The following is a 21,571-nucleotide window of genomic DNA, read 5'->3' as shown; positions in this document are numbered from 1 at the left end:
GTAATCGATTCACTTGTTATTAGCAATTGATCGATTGTCGATTGAGTATTAACATCCCTAGTTGGTAAAACGAAAGTTGGAAGAGACGTCTGGCTGCGGTTACCTGCGGTTTGTGTCATTTAAAAGATTTGTTCGCTATGAACAAATCATTGGCAAGTCTTGCATCACTAGGGCAGTCGGGTTACCGTCAGAGGAGACAGAAGAGCCATAACTGTTATGTATATAACTGTACTGATAACCCCCAAATCCAGTGATTACGCAGCGTGGGCAGTTTAAATGCCCCTGCCGGAGAGAAACCGGTCTCTCAGCCCCCGTGCAGCCCGCCCTGCTCACCTCCGCAGACTGAGCCTGTCAGGCTGACAAACCCTAGACCCTTCTCCATATGCATGAGTCAACATATTGCCGTTTAATTGGCACGATACTGTACGGGAAAGGAGGCTAAGGAAGAGGGCAAGTCCACTGCAAAGAGGGTGTTAAACACAGCAAAACTGAAAGCATTTTGTAGACGTATGCAGATATGAAAGGTCTATGCTATTTTGTTCAAGAGGCTGTCTGATCTTGGTTTGGTGATCCAAGTTCTTTGCGTGTGTGTGTGTGTGTGTGTGTGTGTGTGTGTGTGTGTGTGTGTGTGTGTGTGTGTGTGTGTGTGTGTGTGTGTGTGTGTGTGTGTGTGTGTGTGTGTGCGTATGTGTGTGTGTGTTCAGCTGTGTGAAGACATTGGTCAGGAGGCTGTGTTTGTTAAAGTTTCCTCAGCTTAGAGTTATTTTACAGTTTGTGACTTTCAGTTCACTGAGAGCTATGAGTTTAATGTGAAATTCTGACTTATTTTCATCTTAGAGGGATACTCCAGAATTTCTGACAGGTGATATTGTGGACTGATAAACTTGGTTTTCGTATTAATCCAACCATCACTTGGTATGAGATGACATTTTCCTGTAATTCCTGCACCTGCTAGAATGGAATGGAACTGAAGCAGACCAGGCTTGACTCCAAAAACAGCACTTGTAACATAAATCCACAGTGTGCCCAAATCACATTACATTACATTACATTTAGTCATTTAGCAGACGCTTTTATCCAAAGCGACTTACAAGGGAGAATAACATTCAAGCTACATTGTGACAGAGATTAGTGTAACAACAACATTAGTGTAACAATAAATACTGCTAGGTAGTGCTTCTTAAAGACAGAGAGGGAGGTCCCTGCTCTGGTCATTTTTGGCAGCTCGTTCCACCAACGTGGAACTACAAATGAGAATAGCCTGGATTGCCGTGGCTGTACGGCCGGCAGAGCCAGGCGACGCTCATTTGACGAGCGCAGCATCCGGGGGGTAACATGCGCTCTTACAAGAGCATTTAAGTAGGCGGGAGCGTTCCCAGCAATCACTCTGTAGGCCAGCATCAGAGACTTGAACTTGATGCGAGCGGCTACAGGTAACCAGTGGAGCTCCATGAGCAGCGGAGTGACATGTGCCCTCTTTGGCTGGTTGAACACCAGTCGCGCCGCCGCATTCTGTATCATCTGAAGTGGCTTCACCGCACAGGTCGGCAAGCCTGTTAAGAGGGCGTTGCAGTAGTCGAGACATCACCAAACTTTGTACCAGCAGTTGAGTGGCATATTGGGTCAGGTATGGCCTGACTTTTCGGATGTTGAGTAGTGCGAAGCGGCAGGACCGGGAGACGGCGGCAACATGGTCCGAGAATGTCAGTTGGTCATCAATAATGACACCAAGATTCCTTGCAGCCTTGGTAGGAACAAGAGATAGAGTCGATTTTAATATTAATGTTGTGATAAATACCTTGTTTGGCCGGGAAGACCAGCAGTTCCGTTTTCGCCAGATTTAGTTGGAGATGATAATCCTTCATCCACGTGGATATGTCAGCGAGACAATCCGAGATCTGCGTCGAGACAGTAGGGTCGTCGGGCGCGAAGGACAGATAGAGTTGAGTATCATCCGCATAGCAGTGATATGAAAAGCCATGTGAGCGGATGATCGGGCCCAGTGAGGTGGTGTATATGACAAAGAGGAGGGGTCCTAGCACCCAGCCTTGGGGCACCCCTGTGGTGAGGTTGTGAGGCACAGACAGCTGGCCTCGCCATGTCACACTGAACGAGCGCCCAGTAAGGTAAGATTCGAACCAGGAAAGTGCACTGCCCGTTATGCCCATACTTGAGAGTGTGGACAGGAGTATGCAATGATTGACAGTGTCAAAAGCAGCTGATAAGTCTAGCAGAATGAGAACCGAGGATTTGGCAGCAGCTCTAGCAGTTTTTAAGGCCTCTGTCACAGACAACAGGGCTGTTTCGGTGGAGTGACCACTTTTGAAGCCAGATTGAAGTGTATCAAGAAGGTTGTTTCTTGCCACAAAAGACACCATTTATGGAAGCATATTCAAGTTGTTATTTCATAAGTTCAATGTGGGAAATTGCTACTATAACGCGCAGCAACAAATGTAATTCAAGTGACTTTTTCCCGCATCCACTATTTACGAAATAACAACTTGAATTTTCTCTGATGGACCGCTGCGCTTATGTGTGATTCTGGTACCCTATGGATCATGTTTAAGTACTTTTGTAAGCTGTAAATGTGGCTCAGTCCACTTCCACTATAATTAGATCATCGTAGGAGAATCTTTTATATCCAGTGAAAATTCTGATTAACGTGAAAATGATATAATTGAATTTGATTGACAACATAAGAGGAAAATAAATATTAAACAACTCTAGTACCACTTTAATCATAAGTATATTCTATGTCCTTAGGCTTGTGTTTTTGTTCGGTTTTTGAAACGCTGGATTTCCCTCCCTCATGCTATCCTGCTTTCCACATTTAATTTTTCCACATTCTCCACGAGCGTTTCTCGGTGACCTGACCTATTCCATATCTGGTGTGAGGATTCATCAATAGGATTGATGCATCAATACTTGTCACGGCACGCCTGCTGGATACTGTTGCCGCGATGAAAAAGACGCGCCGAAACGCTAAGTGTTTCCTGTTCCCATGGGATTTTCGGGTGAAAGGGAGTAAAATAAATGAACGAGGATTTACAAGGGGCATACATTTTGACAGGTTTCACGGGGGAAAATTCACACAGCCCTCTCTGGCACGGATGTAAAACGCGAGACATGTAAGACGCGAGACATTTTAGTTATTCATGATACTTTTTTTGTCATTGTTTGTATATACAAACAAATTGAAATGAAGTCCTGACATTTCACAGTTTGTCAGGGTTTGCAAAATGAAATGGTACAAATAATATGCTACATTTGACCAGTGGCTACTTTTTTTAAATCATATGGTGAACTATAGTGGAAGTAGAATTACCGTCTTCTAAAACATGAAACTTCTTCCCACAGTTTTATGTGGCGTGTCCTGATGGATTCAGCTCCCTCACTGAGCGCCTTCTTTTTTTCATATATATATATATATATATATATATATATGTATAAATGCATTTATTCATTTAAGGTAAATGAAATACAATGAACATTAAGGACAATTTTCTTTTTTCTTTCCCCACCTCTGGTCCCACATAAAAGTTATACAAAAACAAAACTAAAATTAATTAATTAAAATCCTTCCTTCTTAACATAGTGGTTAAGTCAATAATAAAACAAAACAACATGCAAAATGACAACACTGTACATGATTTGAAATGTATTGCCGGATTGTGCATCAGTGGTGAGTGTTTCCTTTGTTCTGTAGTGTGTGTAGATTCATGTAGTTGAGCATAGGGCCCAAAACAGGAAAATTATGTGGGCAGTCATCATTTTACAGATGACCCCTTCAGGTCGTATTTAATTTTCTCCATGTTTAAGAACATCATGAGGTCTTTGAGTCATATAGACGCTTTGGGGGCAAATGGTGACCTCCACTCCAACAATATTCTTCTACGTGCTAATAAGGATGCAAAGGCAATCCTGTCATTTGTTATCCTCCTATTTATTTGATGACCTGGTGATACTCCAAAAAAGGCCATTTTGCACACGGTGTCAGCACCAGTGAGGTGTTTGAAAATAGCTGTCCCGTAACCTTGTAGACGAGGACAAGACCAAACCACGTGTGTCATGTTTGCTGGTGACATGTGACATCCATTACAAGTGTCTGAGGCACTGGAATATATTCTGGAGAGTTTGGAGTCGGCAAGACAGATGCGATGGACGACCTTAAATTGCATCAGATTAAGCCTGGATCAAGACGTACAGTACTGTCATTCACTTGGATGAATGCACCATCGCAGTCATCATCATCTATAACTTTGCGAAGTTCATCTTCCAAGTATTTTTCTATTTTATCGGGATTAAGGTGTACATTTCTGAGATGAGGCCTTTCTGATTCGTGGGAATGTCCAAAATAGCGTCAATAACAGAGATAGGAGGATTATTGGGGAAGGAGGTGTTAGTTAGTATAACAAAGTTACCGACCTGGAAGTCTCGGAATAGATACGATTTTGGGAGGTTACATTTTTCACACAGTTCACTGAAGCTACAGAAGACATTTTCAATGTAAATGGCCGTCCGCCTGACAAGGCCTGACCTCTGCCATAGCGGCCACACCAGTGCCAGGTGGGAGAAAGAGATGGTTACTGTGAATGGGGCTGTGGTTAGACAATCCCTGGAGACTTGGCATGAGTTCACAGTCTCCCTGAACCCTTCTACTCCAGGTGTTTATTCCCAAGGCAGCGTTTTTATCCCAAACTGCGGGCTGTTATCTTAGCTTATTTCACCACTGATGCCCCAACTCCAACTTGGTGTTTATATAGTGTCAGGGGGAGGGGCCATGCCACGTATGGCCGCTCTACATCGTCCAACCCTGATTTAGCCCCGCCCAAATAATCCGGACCACAAAAATGGTAGAAACAGTTTAAGGGTCTAACTCCACAATTCAGTACTACATCGTTCAGTCTTTTAACATTTTTTCAGCAATTATTTTCAAACATGTATAATGTGTTTAGAAACAAATCCCTGAATTCACTTCACAGGGACTTCAATGACGGATGGGATTATTGTGAGTTCACCTGAGGGGGTCCTTATTTGTTTCATTTGCTGGGATGCCAATTGGCTCTTTATTTTGGTGTGACAGAAGATGTCCCGCCTTCTTGCCATGCTCATAAAGAAATCCACCCGATGGTCACAGTAACTTATCAGTCTCTTGCATTGAGGGTAAATTGTAGGTAATCTGAAGATTTTGCCTTGCTTTATCGAATTCAGGGGATGAAGACACTGACAACTTGCTATCCAGTTTTGTTATACTTTCCAAAAGCTGTTCAAGTTATGTTTTTTTCAATTTGTTTGGCCTTGGAGAATAAGACATAATCTTTCCTTGGACTACCACCTTTAATGTCTCCCAAACTAGAGATGGGGATATGAGGTCAGAGTTCTAAGTTGTAAGGATATCATCAGTCACTTGGGAAATTGTTTCACATAATCTATCATCACTTAACAGTGTGCAATTCAATGTCCAGGGGGGCGTGTTTTTTGTAAGTCTGAACGAGAGGTCAAGTATCAACGGAGTGTGATCAGATATCACTATAGTTGAGTACTCCGTGGTATTGACAGCAGAGAGATTATAATTTTCAATAAAGACGTAATCCATTCTCGAAAATGTTTGATGGACCTGAGAGTAAAATGAAAACTGTTTTTCATTAGGATAAAGAAAGCACCATGGGTCTATACTTCCCATTTGGTTCATAAATGATGAAATTGCTTTAGCCACTTTAGAAGTGGAATCCCGTTTTGGACAAGACTTGTCTGACAAGGGGTTGATTGCACAGTTACGGTCACCACCGAAAATTAAATGGTGGGAGTTTAGATGAGGTACAAATTTGATTACCTTTCCATGAATGCTTCATCATCACAATTGGGTGCACAGATATTGACAAGAACAACAGCGACATTATTGAGAGAACCTTCAGCTCCCACATGAAACAGTTTTTTTTATATTAATATATCTGTACTCCCTGCTTTACTACTAAAATTTAAGTGAAATGTTTGGCCAACCCCTGACCCTTTAAGCTATGATGATCCTTGGTGGTGAGATGAGTATCTTGTTAGAAGGCAATTTCGGTTTTAAGATGTTTAAAGTGGTAAAAATATTCTCCCTCTCTTGACTGGGCTATTGATCCCTTTAACATTCCAAGAGGCACATCTCAGACAAGCTCCTCAATTCTTTGTTACATAGGTTAGGTACTTAGGTTATGTAGTAACTTGAGCCCCTTTCACACATAGTTCCTGGTAAATTACAGGGATAACCTTTCTGGCACCGTTACTGGGTTTCAAAATAAGGAAAATATCCACCTTGCGCCTTTTCACGCATGCCATGATAATGTTGAAATAGATGGGGCAAGGGACAGTCCAGCAGAAGTCACCAGGTAACTTCTGCTGGACTGACCCTTGCCCCATCACCCCCTGGAATAGAAAGTGACGGACGGAGCAGCAGCGAACACAGGTCATTCACTTGCATGCACAAAGAGGATGTAAGTGCACGTAGCATGCAAATAAAATAAAAATTATAAAGTATGCCTTTGAAATAAATCCTGAAATAAATAAACAAGGCAATATACAGTATATATTGATATAGAAATAAGTAAATATACGCCTGACGGACAGGGCAGAGGTGCGCATGGCACAATAACCCAATGTTATTAAATCAGTGTGATCATTTTCAACCTGTCCTCCACACTCTGCTTTCGGGGAAGGAACATTCTCCACCCTTTCTACATCTCCCTATACACTCACTCCCCTCTCCCGCTCCATGCTGCGGTACAGATACAATACAGAATACATAATACAGATACAGAAGCACATGTCTATGTGAGTGGCATTTTTAAAAAGTAAAAGAATAAAATTTAAGAATATAAAGATGTCTCTGTAGAGACTGGGGCTTCAAATTCCCAAGGACCACTGTTCGGAATTGCCATTTTTCCAAATGTTTTTTTTTCTTCCTGAAAACAAATATTTTTTTAAATATTTGTATGAAATAAATAATCATAAAAACCCACTATTTGTGCTTTGCTGATACTGTATTCGGATTCCGCTCTACCCCTACTTTACTTGTTCCGGCATTGTTACTGCTTACATTCACAACGCAGCCGTAACACAGCCGTACCCGCATTTTCCCGGATATGTTACTAGGTCTTGAGGTGTGAAATTGCTGGAAAAAATGTCCCGGAATAACGATGACTGCTCCCATTCACACATGACCCTATGCAGGAATGGATCCGGAACATTGCTGGGAAAGACTGCATGTGTGAAAGGGGCTATAGTCTATTGTTAGAGGAAGGAGGGGGGCTGGGGGGCAAAGACAAAAACAAACCTGTAGGACCAAACATCCAAATCCCCCAAAACAAAAACTCTCAGAACAGAGAACAAATGAACACACCTAAACATTCCTAAACTTGTTATAAGAACTAGAACTAGCAGCAGGACCCCATAAACCGTGTTACTTTCAACATTTCTGAGCAGACAGGACTCCTGTATCTGTAAATATGTCTGTAATGTAAAGTAAACAGTGCAACTTAATAGAGGGAATTAACAGAGGGCAACAGCTCACCCACAGCAACACCCGGATTACAAAAGAAGTAGCCTAAGACAGCCTAGGCTATACCAAACAGACAAATAAAAATGTCACAATAGTAACTTCAAAGAAAAGGAAAATGCAATGCAACCGCTGACTGTCAAATATATCCATATCTCACATTGGTTCCACACCAGGTTTATTTATTTGCATGCAAACTTGGAGAGCCGTTGAGGACCATTGTTTTTCAGGCAAACCTTCTCCAGAAATGTTGTGTATGAATGTCCATTGGCTTTAACGCACATTATGGCCAGATGAGGCCGGTCACCCTTATACAAGCTCAGCACCAACTAGCTGGTCGTAGAAGTCCTTTTTGTGGAGAGTGAAAGTAGTAGCTGTTATTTCGGAACGAAACCTGGAGACGGGCAGGATGTAGCAGATGGAATTGTATTCCTTTCAGGTAAAAGAGTTTTTTTAACGGAATTGAACGCAGCTAGTTTTTTGGCCAAGCGAGCCCTGATGTCCAGGTATACTCTCAACTCGGAGCTGGGGTCCCCGGGACACTACATCTCCATTAGCAAGTCCATTAACGTATGGGGGATTTATTTTGTGTGTGTGTCTGATTGTTATTATTTCGAGGGCTATACACAACTCTGAATTTTCAGTCTAATCGGATTCAGCTGTTCAATGCGAATATGAACGGGCCACGGCCAGAGGCGGAAATTACGGGGAGGGCCGGATGCCCCACTTCCTGGGGCAAAAACAGACAGTTGTCCCCCTAAAATATATTACTGTAAACATAACCATATAATTTTAAAATAGACCTATTATGCTCCTTTTCACTGAGTTAATATAGGTCTCTGACGTACTCAAAACATACAATACATCAAAAATAACACTCATTATGCATTCGAGCCATTCTAACATGTGTCCAATCCACCCTGTCTGAAAATGGGCTGTTTTCAGTGGGAGGAGCCACAGAGGCCCCTACTTCTGTGAGCCAATGGAGTTGGAGCATGGCTTCCGGGTTTTGTTTTATTTACTCTGCAAACTTTCACTTAATTCACCTTAGTACACCAAAATCTGTTTCTGAACAAATTTGAGGCGAAAAATAAGCAATCCAGTTGCTGAACAACTGGATCACTTAAATTATATCTACAGGGCCTCTGTGAGGGTGCGTACTGGCGCTGTGCCAGGGAATGAGGAAGAGGAGGCATGCGGAGGCAAAACAGCGCCGGTTGGCATGTTTATTAATTGTTCTTTTTAAAATCAAACGGTAGCTCGTGGGCCAAAAGAAGAACTCAGGGGCTCGCAGGCCAATATATACATAGTCTGTGCGAAATCACAGCTTCCGCGGTGTGTCCAGCAGCTTGCCTTTCGGGCAGAACTCGCCCTGGGCGTCTTGTCTCTCAGGCACGCCGATCCTTACTGCGGGGACAATCAAACCATCATTCTTTCCTGTTTTGGGATCAATCAACGGAGGGACTCCGCTGATTCGCCTGATCCGCAGAAGCCGAGCAGCACCGGGATGGGAGCCTGCGCCGCCTGTCCGCAGCGGCGGCTTGGCCACTCCCCCTTGGTCCACCACAGCCTCATTTAAAAGTTTTCTTGACTTTCAGTGTCCGGGGCAGTGCGAGGCTTTGGGCTCTTCATTCTGTTATGGAAACATCGGAAAATAATATAGGATAAATACGTACATCTATGGTTTGATTTTGAGAAAGGTGGAGCAGATCATGCGCCGCTGCCTAAAGTACAGTCCTAACGTAGACACACACACACACACACACACACAGCAGAATACATTTTAAATACTTACATTTCCATCTTCTGCAGTTTTGTCATGGACAGTTGGTATTAATTCCTCTTTCTTTTAAAAGATTTGTGCTGGTCTCTGCAGCCAACAGAGCTCTTCCCATGCTTAGCTCTTAGCTTCAACGCTAGCGGTCGGATTGTGCTCCAGGGGTGGGTGGCGTTACTCAGTTGGAGGGTGTTGGAAGAATTCTCCTGCGTGGTCGGTGAGGTTAATCTGCCCGCTACAGAAAAACAAAACTGAGAATATTAAAGATATTTATTCTGCAGAATAAAGAGAAAGTGCGGTCATGCTTCAAAGCCGTATTCTGATCAGTCCACTTCCGCTTCTGACGAAGAGGCCTGTAGACCAATGAAAGGTTGTGTGCCATTGGTAGGGTGTAATTTACAAGATTATGGCCCCTCAATCATATCCCCGGGTGTGACCCTCATACAGTGATTTATCAGTCAAACTCTGGTCACAGATACAATCTTACTATGGCATAAAACAAACACACAATGCTCTTTCAAGCCCCCCTGGGGATATCCTTATCTCCACACAAGGTTGAGTGAGGATGGAATGTGATCTGGCTTTTCAATACCACAATCGACATTTGTTAGAAAGCTCAGCCTCTTCATATAAACTCTGAGAGACTCATTAAAGCCCAGAGACAATGTGTTTTTAAAGCTACATAACATACGAAAGGCTATTGACCGATATAAAACATGTAAAACATTCATTCAAAGAATTGATTATGTGCATTGCTCTCTCACGAGGGCGGTTCAAATTCTAACGTGTCTCGATGTTCCATATTACTGAGACACAATGCTGAACAGCCTGTTTGAGGACAGAACAACGTCACAACAAACTGACTGAGTTGTCTTGTTTCATAGATTGTGTGTTAGTAGGCAGTGCAAATGTATGTGCACAAGCACTGAGAAAGTGAGTTTTGCATAATAGGTCCCGTTTAAATAATTGCTGACTACCGTTAGTGCACACGGCGCGCCAGCGATGAGTCACCTGTGATCGGTGTGCCAGAACAGTGTGATTTTATTTTAGAAGTAGGTTATTATATTTTACTGTGTTTCCTTATGGAATGTAACAAGGGCTGTGCCTCTGATGGGCACACGTTCTCAGTCCCTCTCTTACCCCACCCGTCGTTGTTAAACCCGCAAGAAAAAGAGCCGATAAGAAAACATTGATACCGTCACAGGCCCAATACGGACCAATGAACTCCCTTGGAAAATGGCATCACCATTCCTAGAACGTCCCGTGGAGTTGTTAGAGACCGACAAAACCCTTTGGCTTTCCCTGAGAAGTATCAAAATGAAAGATACACTGATTAAAGCACTAAAGCCTTGTACTTTTTGACTTTACAAGATTTGCAAGTAAGCTTACTTACCAGTTTGAATTATTTTTTAAATATCTTTATTTGTCTTTATTTGCTCCCAAGACCGTTACCTCTGCAGCTGAAAGAATAAGGCTGGAAATGTCACACCGTAAGAACACATCTGAGCCACACTAATAAATTAAATTGAAACAAATTAATTTAATGGAATACACAATTGTTTTTATAGTCAGATCTACTCGTGTCTTGTAATCCGTGTATCTTTCCATCATTTCATTTCTGATTTACAATCCAAAATTACAAAACCAATAATGGGCTGTTTTTTGTTGTTTTGATTTTGTTCTGAAATAAAAATAGAACACTATCATTACACCGCAGGCTTTCGTGAGACCCTGATTTGCGTGTGCGTGGGGGTCAGTGCGGGGCAGTCAGTGCCGCAGTCCCCGTCCACGGTTGCGCTGGAGGTGGAGGGAGGTGGATGGGGTAGCACTCTTTCATATACATTATATACATTATATACATACATACACACACACACATATATATATATATATATATATACAGTATATAAGTGCAGAAGTGGATCGGTCTAAAATGTGCTGATAGTTTGTTCGATTTTGTAAAGTATATGGAAAGTTTAACTGGAGCCCTCCCGCTCACTGCCTCATCAAACCTGAAGTCCCCCGAGAGCTTTCTAATGATAATCCCAGCAGAGATTTGGCATGACAGCCGGCTGACCTTTTTTCGCTAGTTGTGAACAGTGTGTGTTTACCACCGCATGTAATTATTTCACAGTTTATTTCACGGTCAAGACACTGGCGGGATGCAGCCAAATTAGATGCACAACAACCACAGCGGCTCAGATAACATCAGCTTGTCTGCAGAAGCTGGAGAGAGAAATGTCCTGTTGTTGTCATGAAATTAGTGGACTTATTATTTTTACATTTCAAAGCAATGTAAAAATAATAAGTCCCCCTCACACATGTTTCTGTAAGACATGCAAGTGTTGGTGTTTTTTTTACAATTAGGCTTTATCATAAAAACGACAGGTGGTTAATGGATGGAATGTGTCTTTCCACCAAAATATGATGTCCCTGTGCTTAATGTTAAATGGAAGACCTTTCTTTAGGGTATTAATTGTTATACCTAAGTATTGGTTATGTACACTTTTTTTCCAATGTTCATTACTTAACACTATTGTCAACACTTGCTATGTTTCTCTGATTTCAGCTGCTTTTGCAAATTTAACCATGAGACCTTCTTCAATGTATCTGTATGTAATTTCTCATGTGATATATATCAGTAACATAAAATAATCAACCTTTTCTAATAGCTAATGTCGGCACACGGGCAAAAAGGAACTGGACAGAAACAAATGACAGTTTAAAGCAGGGGTCTTAAACTACAGACCCGCGTCCACATTTGATATATTGTTAAATCTGGCCCACAAATTAATTGTAATATTTCTTTTAAATAATGTTTAATCCGTGCAATTTTGGTCTTTTATATTTTCAGATAATAAAACAGAATAAAATAGAATATAACAAAGATTTTCTTATTTTCTTATATTTATATGATCTATTTTGATTAAATTTTATTTTTGATTTAATGTTTTATTTAATTTTGATTGATTGATTTAATTATGTATTGAATTTTTTTTTTTGGCAATTTACTAGTGCTCTGTGTAAAAATAAAAAAAAAGGTTAGTTCGTTTTCCCTTAATGTCCACTTTGGCCCCGCAACAAGGACACCCTGGCCAGCGAAACCCAGGTAGTTTGGGTTTGACCCCTGGTTTAAAGGCATCGTGTGCTGGAGTTTGCCTAATTTTGATGCATAGGATGGCGGTTTTCAAATCTGTATTTTACTACACAGGCATTCTGTGCAGCTGTCTGTTGTGCACAAAACTACACCTTCATCTCCTCTAGTTCCACAGACTGTTTTGAGAGCAAAATAAATGAGTGGTTTCTTTTGTTCTTTTTATTCTTTAGCTGTTGATGAGACTGTTGACTGTTTGGTGATGAGATGAGAGCATCTTTGTGGATAGTGGTGTTATCAACTGAGGGTGTAGGTAAGAACCCCAAGTTCAATGAAGCCAGGTGGTGCCAAACAACAACTCAGCGAGTAGAGTGAAAAAAATATATATTTGGAAATTCCCTTGGGCAGGGAGGAGGCGGAGTTAAACAACACTGAAAAGCCGCACGGTTTATCTTCTAATTGGCTGCTACCGGCGTCTGTCTGCGCACCGACTACTGGCTGCAGTGAGCCTGGGTGAAACAAGTTGAGTCATTGAACCCACATTCTCCCACCACAACCCCCACCCTGAATCTCTTTCCCCGCAGCCTTCGCCTTGTGAATGGTGCCGCTGTGAACCAAATAACGAGGTACACTGTGTGGTGTCCGACTGCGCCGTCCCCGAGTGCGTCAACCCCGTGTACGAGCCGGAGCAGTGCTGTCCCATCTGTAAGAACGGTAAGTACAGTCGACCTTTCTCGTCCTGAGACTTTGACGTGCAGATAAAATGACATTTCCAAACCGGAATGAAGGCGTGTTTGTATGTAGCTCGCGCCCCTTCCAGGGCTGGCGCCGTCAAAGGAGTACGCGGATTTTAATTGATGTTTTATGAATTAAAATCATTACCTCGCGTTCGCCGGTCACTAATGAGTGGTACTTGCGTTAATTATAAATGGCATGCTAAGGAGAGTAAACATTGGCCCATTGATTAAGGGCATGATGGGAGGGACTAATGGGCCCCCGGAGAGCATTTTATCCGGCAGTGCCCTGACGCCCTTGTCACACACAACCAATCCCCAAATTAGAATTATAGGATTCCAATGGCTCATTGGGTATTTATATGGGGAGGTGGGAGGTTTTCCCCTAGCCATGCCCGATCTTGAGAGACAGATGGAGGTTGACGGGACTGAAGCACTGACCTATAAAAACATATACATTATATACACCAGAAGCCCATTGAATCCCTATTTTTAGCAGGCTGAAGTAAGTCTTGTACATAGCTGTAAATGGCTGTTCCCACAGTACGCTGTGGTTACGTCATTTACATTGATGACATCAATTGCAATGTTTTTCTCGGTTTTTGAGCAAGTTATGTCCCGTTTGTTTTCAAAGTAGCAATCCTCTTTGCCAATAACGTTCCAAAGATGTTACCATCAGTTTGCAGGACATGAAGGTATAACAATGGATCAACCAGCTCTATATAAATTTACTGGGCCAACAAACCTGTGGAAGCATTTCATGTTATCCTGAAGATTTGCCATTGGTTGTCTGAGGAGAGAGTGCAACGGTACAGTCATGTGAGGCAAGTAAAAGCACATCTGGTTGGCTCCAACCAGACTCTGCAGCCCCGGGGCTGAAGTCCTGTAACATCAAAAGCACAGTCTACAAGAATGCCGCAGTGCATAACGGAAAAGCCTAAAATTAGAATCCCAATCAGGGCCTCGTATGCGGCGCTGCTAAATGATAAGATAATAAAGATAATACAGTCTTGTTGTTGGCCTTGATAAAGAATTCTGCCTTCTCATTATAAAGGGCCACAGTGAATTCTATAAGTTGCTTTTGACGACTGACTTTGAATACAGATGACTATTTTTTTTTTGGTTCATAGCACTGATTGACCTATATTCTCAAACTTGCAGACAGAAGTTTAGGAATCAGTGCAGTTGGGAAAGATGGTACTCATCCGTGCCACCGCAAGTACCCACACATTCTTTCACACCCCCCCCCCCAATATTTCCTCCAACCCAACTTAAAGAAATGCACTACACACACACACACACACACACACGCACACGCGCACGCATGCACACACGCACGCACACACACACACACACACACACACACACACACACACACACACAAGGCAGAGAGCCCATGGCAGTTGGAAGGAGAGTGCTAATCCAGGCCGACAGGGCACAGTGACACCCTTGCAGTGGTGGCCTTTCAGGGGGAGGCCTGTTGTCTCCAGGGCTCCCCGAGGGTGTCTGGCCTGATTCTGGCAGCCTGATGAAGCTTTCCGGGGGCGGATGGCTGATGGGTGGGGATAGGGTAGGTAGCTGTGGGGGGGAGTAATGCTCGCCGCTTAGCTCTCACACTTGGCCGGAAGGATATTCTTCCCAGTTTGGGAGGAGGAAGCCAGCCACTCATGTTCTGCTGTTGGGAAACCACAGCCTAGAGGAAGAGGCGATCCACCATTTCAATGTATTAATTTACTTTTTTTAGTTCTTTATAGACTCTGGCTGGCTTCATGGATGACGAAGGCTCTTGCGTGCATCGGTGGACAAACAAAATGAGGTGTCCTGACAATAAATCGAGGGACGTCAGGGGCCGGGCTCGGATTTAACCCACATTTGAAGCGGTTTGGTTCCTGCGAAGAATACTTGATGATAATGTACAGCCGGTCTCGTTTTCCCGAACAATGAGGCTGAATCATTTCTAGCCCCGTCAGGACTCGTGCATCTCAGGACTTGACGGACCGGCACGCCCAGACATAGACCCGACAAGCGTATGTTCATCAGACAGCTTATTTAGGTTGACACTTTGACAGCTTTTTAGGGACATGGAACGGCGAGGCGGATGCCAGGTAAATTTGTACATGTACATTCCCTGCCTCGAGGTGAGAACCAATCACATTTGAGCCAAATGGGCTGTAATTAGAATCTCCATATGCACTCAATCTTAAGGGTCCAGAGACAGAGTAACTATAAACTTTTGAGTTTTGTCATATGACCTTGCCCAACTTCCCTTTTTTTTCCTCTGTGTTAGCTGTTTAAGATCCACCAGAGCATTGGGCAGCATGTTCTTTATACATCACTAGGTATAGGACAAACGGTGTCCTTGCGGCTCTAGGGCGCCAAGATCTCTCTGGCTGTAAACAATCACATTTGGCAGCCGTGCCAGTCGCCCTCGTCCCCTAACAATTTCCACCAGGTTTGTCCTGTAACCTCCGCCAGCTGTCCAGAGCCAGATCAATTGAGAGTTAAGAGCTGGCAAGTGCTCCCAATGTCTCCTCCAAGTCCAGATCGAAGGGCTTTTATAGTATGTCCGAATATACCGTGGGACGCGTCGGTGACAAGGCCGGGGATAGGACCTAGCTGAAGGTTCCTTTTATGGATAGATTTTTAAATGCCTGCTGTGACTCGATTTAACTCATCAACAGAGTTGTATTAGAAGGAAAGAGAAAATAAGAGATAGATTAAAGGAGAGTGTGAATTCCTTTTCCCTTTGCCGATCTGAAGGAAGGACTTTGTGAGACCTTCAGAGTTCACTTTAATGATGGCCCTCTGGGGCGGCAGAAATTGTGGCTGAGTGGTGTTTTGCTGAATGAACAAAAATCTCAGACTTGAGTCAACATTCCAAAGCGAGAGGGGCAGGGCAGAGCTGCCTATAATTAAGGAATGCATAAGCCTGCAGAGAGGTCATCTGAATGCAAGGAATAGAAAATAAAAAAATAGAAGTCAAATACCATACTCTGGCTTTGACTAATATAGCACATTTGCATTCCAACTGGCCCTTGTTTCTAAATAGACCTGCAGGAGTTTTTTTTTAAGGTCACTCAAGTGCATGATATCATATTCATATTGTTAGAGTTGCTTTGGAATAAACCGCAGTCAAAGGTACAAACGGAATATTAGATCAATTTGGAGATTTCCATCACTCAGACGAAGCCTTGCGTCTGGCAGGTACCGTATTACAGATCTGCAAGAGGGATGCACCGATGTGAAAATAACTGTTTCAAAAGCCCTTTTAGCCTGCTATACAACTACCTTCACAATGAGAAGAATGTTTCAGTGCTTACATAGCACAACAAAAAACATTTTTGGGAAACATAAATTAAATATAATTAAATGTAAACATAAGAGCAATAAAGTTAAAATAATCAAATCAATAGTCAAAGTTAAAATATTTAACCTTTTTGCCGTCCTCCGCGACGGAATTACAGCCGGATGTTACGTAGCCGCTTTACAGAGGCGGAGAAAGTGAGGAGCCGACTCTCCTGCGCATGTCTGCTGTAGGCTTCAGCCGATATTCGATAATATCGAATCGTATCGCAATATCTGCCAGCACATGCGATATTGTAACTCTATCAAAATATCGCCTCCCTATCCGTCCGACCACGGGGAGCGACGGACTGAGCAGCAGAGTGCACGAACAAAGCTATTTCACCTTCGCACACAAACGATGTAAGGCAATATCCACGATACTGATGTATGGCTAATAAATTGGTGATTCCCTAATCTGCACTTTTAAGAGAGCATGACAAAGTCAGCATCACACCAACCGAGCCACTGACTGCTCCGTTCAAAGGGGACCTATTATGCTCCTTTTTACATATATTAATATAGGTCTCTAAGGTTCCCAAAACAAGTTTTTGAATTTTTTTTGCTATAATTACCACTCAGATTATGCATTTTAGCCATTGTGACATGCCTCTAAAGCCGGATTGTTCTTAAACGGGCTGTTTCATTGTGTGTATTGCATTAATTGTGAACCAGCAGCCAAAACCTAGTTCTGAGCCAATGGGGTTTGAGCTTTACTCCGGGCTCTGTTTTATTTACTCTGTTAACTTTCACTGATTTCACCTTATCAGTACACTAAAATCTGCTTCAATCCAGTTGCTGCATCTTCACTCATATTAAATCTACAAGGCCTCATTTAAAAGTTAGTGACAACTTTGGTTGCCCTGCTCCAGGCTTGTGGGGGACACGGACACAAACGCATCATGACGCATCGGGACGGATTTTTTGTTTCATGTAAACAATAATAAATAAATAATAATACAAACACACAATTTTTATTGGTTTTGTTTGGAGAAATGCGGATGGAGCAGGTAACCATATCAAGAGATCCGTCACAAGCTGACGTCCTTTGAGTGTTCAGAGAGGTCTGAAGCCTGAGCGTTTTATTCACAGCGATTACTTTGTTATTAGTTTACCTCATTATTTGACACTTTGGTCACATCTAATATGAACATCTGCCATTGTAACATTATATATATGACAGATGCAAAGCATCATGGGTCCTCTGTAAAGAATTAAAATTGCAGAGAACCTGCTTGGCCCTCCCGTCTCAAGAGGGAAAATGTGCCGATCCAAACTCGTCAGGCAAATAATACCCAATACCAAATAAGTCCCGGAATTACACAGCATTGACTATTTAAGTGTTGCTGGGTTTCCGAAAACGTGAATCGATTTGTGTCCAAGCCTCGTGTAAGCGCTATGTAAGTACTTAATCAGAAAAATAAAATAAAATCCCATCTGAAAAAATAAACATATCATTAAATCGTACTCGTGGGAATAAAGGAATCCACGAAAAATAGATCTTAACAATGCTTTGTGAAAAAAGCTCCAACCTGTTTGCCACTGTCCTGATTGTTGTGCAGGTCAAATGTGCACGTGGAGCTGCACGTGGCCATGCAAGGACTTTCTAAAAAGGAGTCTGTGGCCTCTCTCTCTCTCTCTCTCTCTCTCTCTCTCTCTCAATCTCTCTCTTTCTCTCGCTCTCTCTCTCTCTCTCTCTCTCTCTCTCTCAATCTCTCTCTTTCTCTCTCTCTCTCTCTCTCTCTCTCTCTCTCTCTCTCTCAATCTCTCTCTTTCTCTCGCTCTCTCTCTCTCTCTCTCTCTCTCTCAATCTCTCTCTCTCTCTCTCTTTCTCTCTCTCTCTCTCTCTCTGCCAAGCCAGCGCCTGGCAGCCGCCATTCGTAGGGCATTAGGATGCAAAGCGCTCGGCGGCGAGGGAGAAGGGAAGACTAACAAAAGCGCTTTAGTGTTTGCAAAAAAAAGAAAACAAGCCCATCGGTGCGTGCCCGTGAAAAGATCTGTACGTCTTGCTCCGACTCCTTCGCGAGCTCCCTGCGACTCTCCGCAGCCCCTTGAGCCATCCCCTCACGCAAAAAAAGAAAAAACACAGGGTGAAGCTCCAGGGAGAACCACACTCTCACTCAATTTCCAACCGCCCCCTCTCTCACGTTCCTCGGTTGTTGTCTTTTAGCTTCTCTCTCACTCCCCTCTCATCCTTCCTTCCCCCCACCCCCTCCACCACCCCTTCTCCCGTGATGCGGCAGGTCCAAATTGCTTTGCCGGAACGACGATCATCCCAGCCGGGATCGAAGTGAAGGTGGACGACTGCACCATATGCCGCTGCCACAATGGGGACTGGTGGAAGCCGGCGCAGTGCTTGCGGCGGGAGTGTCTCAACGGCCAGTCGTTGTCATAGAGACCACCCGTGCCAGGGGGGGAGGGGCGACCGGACCGAGGGACACAACCGGGGGCCGGAGAGGGGGACCCCCCCCCCCCCCCCCCCCCACGATTATCGCGCTATTTCTGCGGGATCGGACAAGGACGGGAGCACAAATACCTTAGGTCGCCTGGAAACCGCCAAATGAGAAGAGCACCCCGGCGGCGACGGGAGGGACGCTCCATATGAAATCGAATCGCGGGGGGGGGCCCGTTGGGAAAGAAGGGAGAACTTTTGTCTCTTTTTTTCCGCCCGCCTCTCGATATGTTTTCGGGTTTGTTTTTTCCCTCCCCCCCCGGACTGGCTTTTGCTGATCTCACACACACAAAAAAGCAGCTTCTATATTTCGTGGACTCTTTATCCTGACCATTGGCACTGTTGAATTGCTCCGCTGTTGAGTTCAGTATCTGTGTCATCTGCTTTGTTGTAGCTGTCTGTCACAATCACACTGGCGGGAAAAAAAAAAAGAGGAATCAGACAGCGGGAGGAACAAACAGGAAGCACACGGCTTATTTTCTTTCTTTCCTCCGTTCTAGGTGATTGGCAGTGATGAGAACGCTCGCAGAGCCTCGTTCACGTTTCACGACTTCACACGGGGAGCTTGTTTACAGTGATCACATCACACACAGACAAACTGTTGTGTCCTAAACGACATGTTTTTCATTTATTTTTCTTAACTGCTATGACAGAAACCCACCGCCCCTTGCGTCAACAATCCCTCCCCCCACACAATGCCATGTCAGTATTCTGAAAGGCTATCAAACTGTGAAATCCTGACTCTATCCTCACGGTTTTTTTTTTCTATTTTTTCTTATTCATTTTTTATTTCCTTTTCTTTTTCCTAAAAGCCCTGTGTTAGTGTAACAGCGAAAAACAGACACAACAGAGATCGTAGCACCAGTAGAATTCTGGTGAAGAACGAGGTGGAGCTGGCAACGAGGAGTCGAAGAAAGCACGTTTCCGTCAACATAAAACACAATAAACCCAGTTGGTGTAAAATTGAGTCAAAACACTATTCTTTTTTTTTTTTTTGGCTCAATCATCCGTGTTCTTTGTATCCCTAGCAACACGTACCCCGCCCCCCGAGATTTAAAACAGGCTGAACTTGTCATCGACGCAATTATAAGAGACGAGATCTGCCGGCTTTCATTTAGCGCTCCGCACGCGAACCAGGGGGCGACAGGGAAGTCCGTGTGGCTGACTTCCCCCGAGCATACGCTGTGCCCACATTCACCCGAGCACCCTGATACTACAGATTACACAACGGAGCTTCTGCTGCCATTTCCCCCTCCCATCAGCTACGACTACAACTTACGACGCCATTTCACTGTCATGGAATTGCATGCGTGGAATTGTATGCCGGGCACTGCTTTGAGCAAATCAGATTCTGCTGGGTTCCGCTATGCATGTGTCCCATTATGCATGTGTTCCACTATGTGTGTGTTCCACTATGTGTGTGTGTTCCACTAAGTGTGTGTGTTCCACTATGTGTGTGTTCCACTATGTGTGTGTGTTCCACTATGCGTGTGTTCAGCTATGTGTGTGTGTTCCACTATGTGTGTGTTCCACTATGTGTGTGTTCCACTATGGCGACGCCACATGCTTCAACTCATCTCTCTAAACCCTGAATCTGAATACACCAGGCTCATGGTGCCACCTCTGGAAGGCACATGAACGCGTTACTATAATTAATTAATGATGTTTCAAGTCACGGTTATGTTAAATATGAGTGTCATTCATGACTTGTCCATTGTTTGTCAGTTGGGGGGGGTTAAGATATTGCAAGCGCACGGCAACGTGACACAAAGGGAAAGGAAATCTGGTCAGCTTCAATTAGACAAGTGCTTTACGCCGCCCCAGGAGAGAAAGGCCGGTGTGTGATCTCGACAAATACCAAGAGCTGGGCGGGCCTTCCAATCATCTCATGCCATTCATCAGCAGTATTTTATCTTTTTCCAGAAATTCCCATTCCCATTAACCTATTGGACCCAATTCCCGGGCGGTGATGGACGGGCTCCTTAGTAACGGCCCCCGACGCCACGTAATGAGACAGAAATGAACATGCGATGAGGACCCCTGACTAGATAGGTGGGGGAAAAAAAGAATATGTTACCTTAAAAGCCACTTTCTTTAAGTATCTCCGGTCTTTAAAGTGGCTGACCAGTGGCGACATCCCAAGGTCCAAAGAATGTGGGCGGAGTCCCATTTCAGGTGCAAAGTTAAGCGGTTTAGGTCATTTCCATCATTAAGCTGCGGTGATTTAGCTGTCTTTCACCGCCCGGACAGACCTTATATATCTGGCCAGGGACCACATTGGTTTCTACAGACTCGTGGAACAAAAAGAGACGCCTGTGTTTATCAATCACTGTCTCAGCACTCGGGCGACTTCTATGATTAACAAGGGGTTCGACATTAATCTTAATTACTTCGTACGTCAAAGCGTTTCAGGTTTTTTTTGAGCACATGCGTGCCAGGTGGGCAGTCAGCGATACCGAGAGGGAGAGACAGCAGAAGAAGAAAAAGTGTCCAAGGCGTTGCTACAACCACTGTGGCCGTCGCCGCTGTCACAGGAGAGATCGGCTTTCGAAATCTCAAACCGAGACGCTTGAGAACTTTCTCCAGCGCTCGGTGACTAAAATGGAGTTTGTTTCTGTCCGCACACCTTTGGAGC

At 43.8% G+C, this 21,571-nt stretch overlaps 1 protein-coding gene across 1 annotated transcript in view; it reads left to right on the top strand.

Moving 5' to 3' along the window:
* The window catches only part of vwc2l (von Willebrand factor C domain containing 2 like), a gene marked incomplete at both ends in the record, with an annotated part of 30,055 nt that extends 11,176 nt beyond the window's left edge, over positions 1-18,879 (top strand). Inside the window, 2 exons of the mRNA XM_080018713.1 lie at positions 12,993-13,122; positions 18,728-18,879. Of these exons, the coding sequence (XP_079874839.1) occupies positions 12,993-13,122; positions 18,728-18,879 (282 nt within the window). The remainder of the gene's footprint in view (positions 1-12,992; positions 13,123-18,727) is intronic.
* Between the last annotated feature and the right edge of the window lie 2,692 nt (positions 18,880-21,571).

The sequence above is a fragment of the Zeus faber genome, assembly GCF_960531495.2.
Source record: "Zeus faber genome assembly, chromosome: 18".
NCBI lineage: Eukaryota > Metazoa > Chordata > Actinopteri > Zeiformes > Zeidae > Zeus > Zeus faber.
This window is presented reverse-complemented; position numbering and strand designations above follow the sequence as displayed.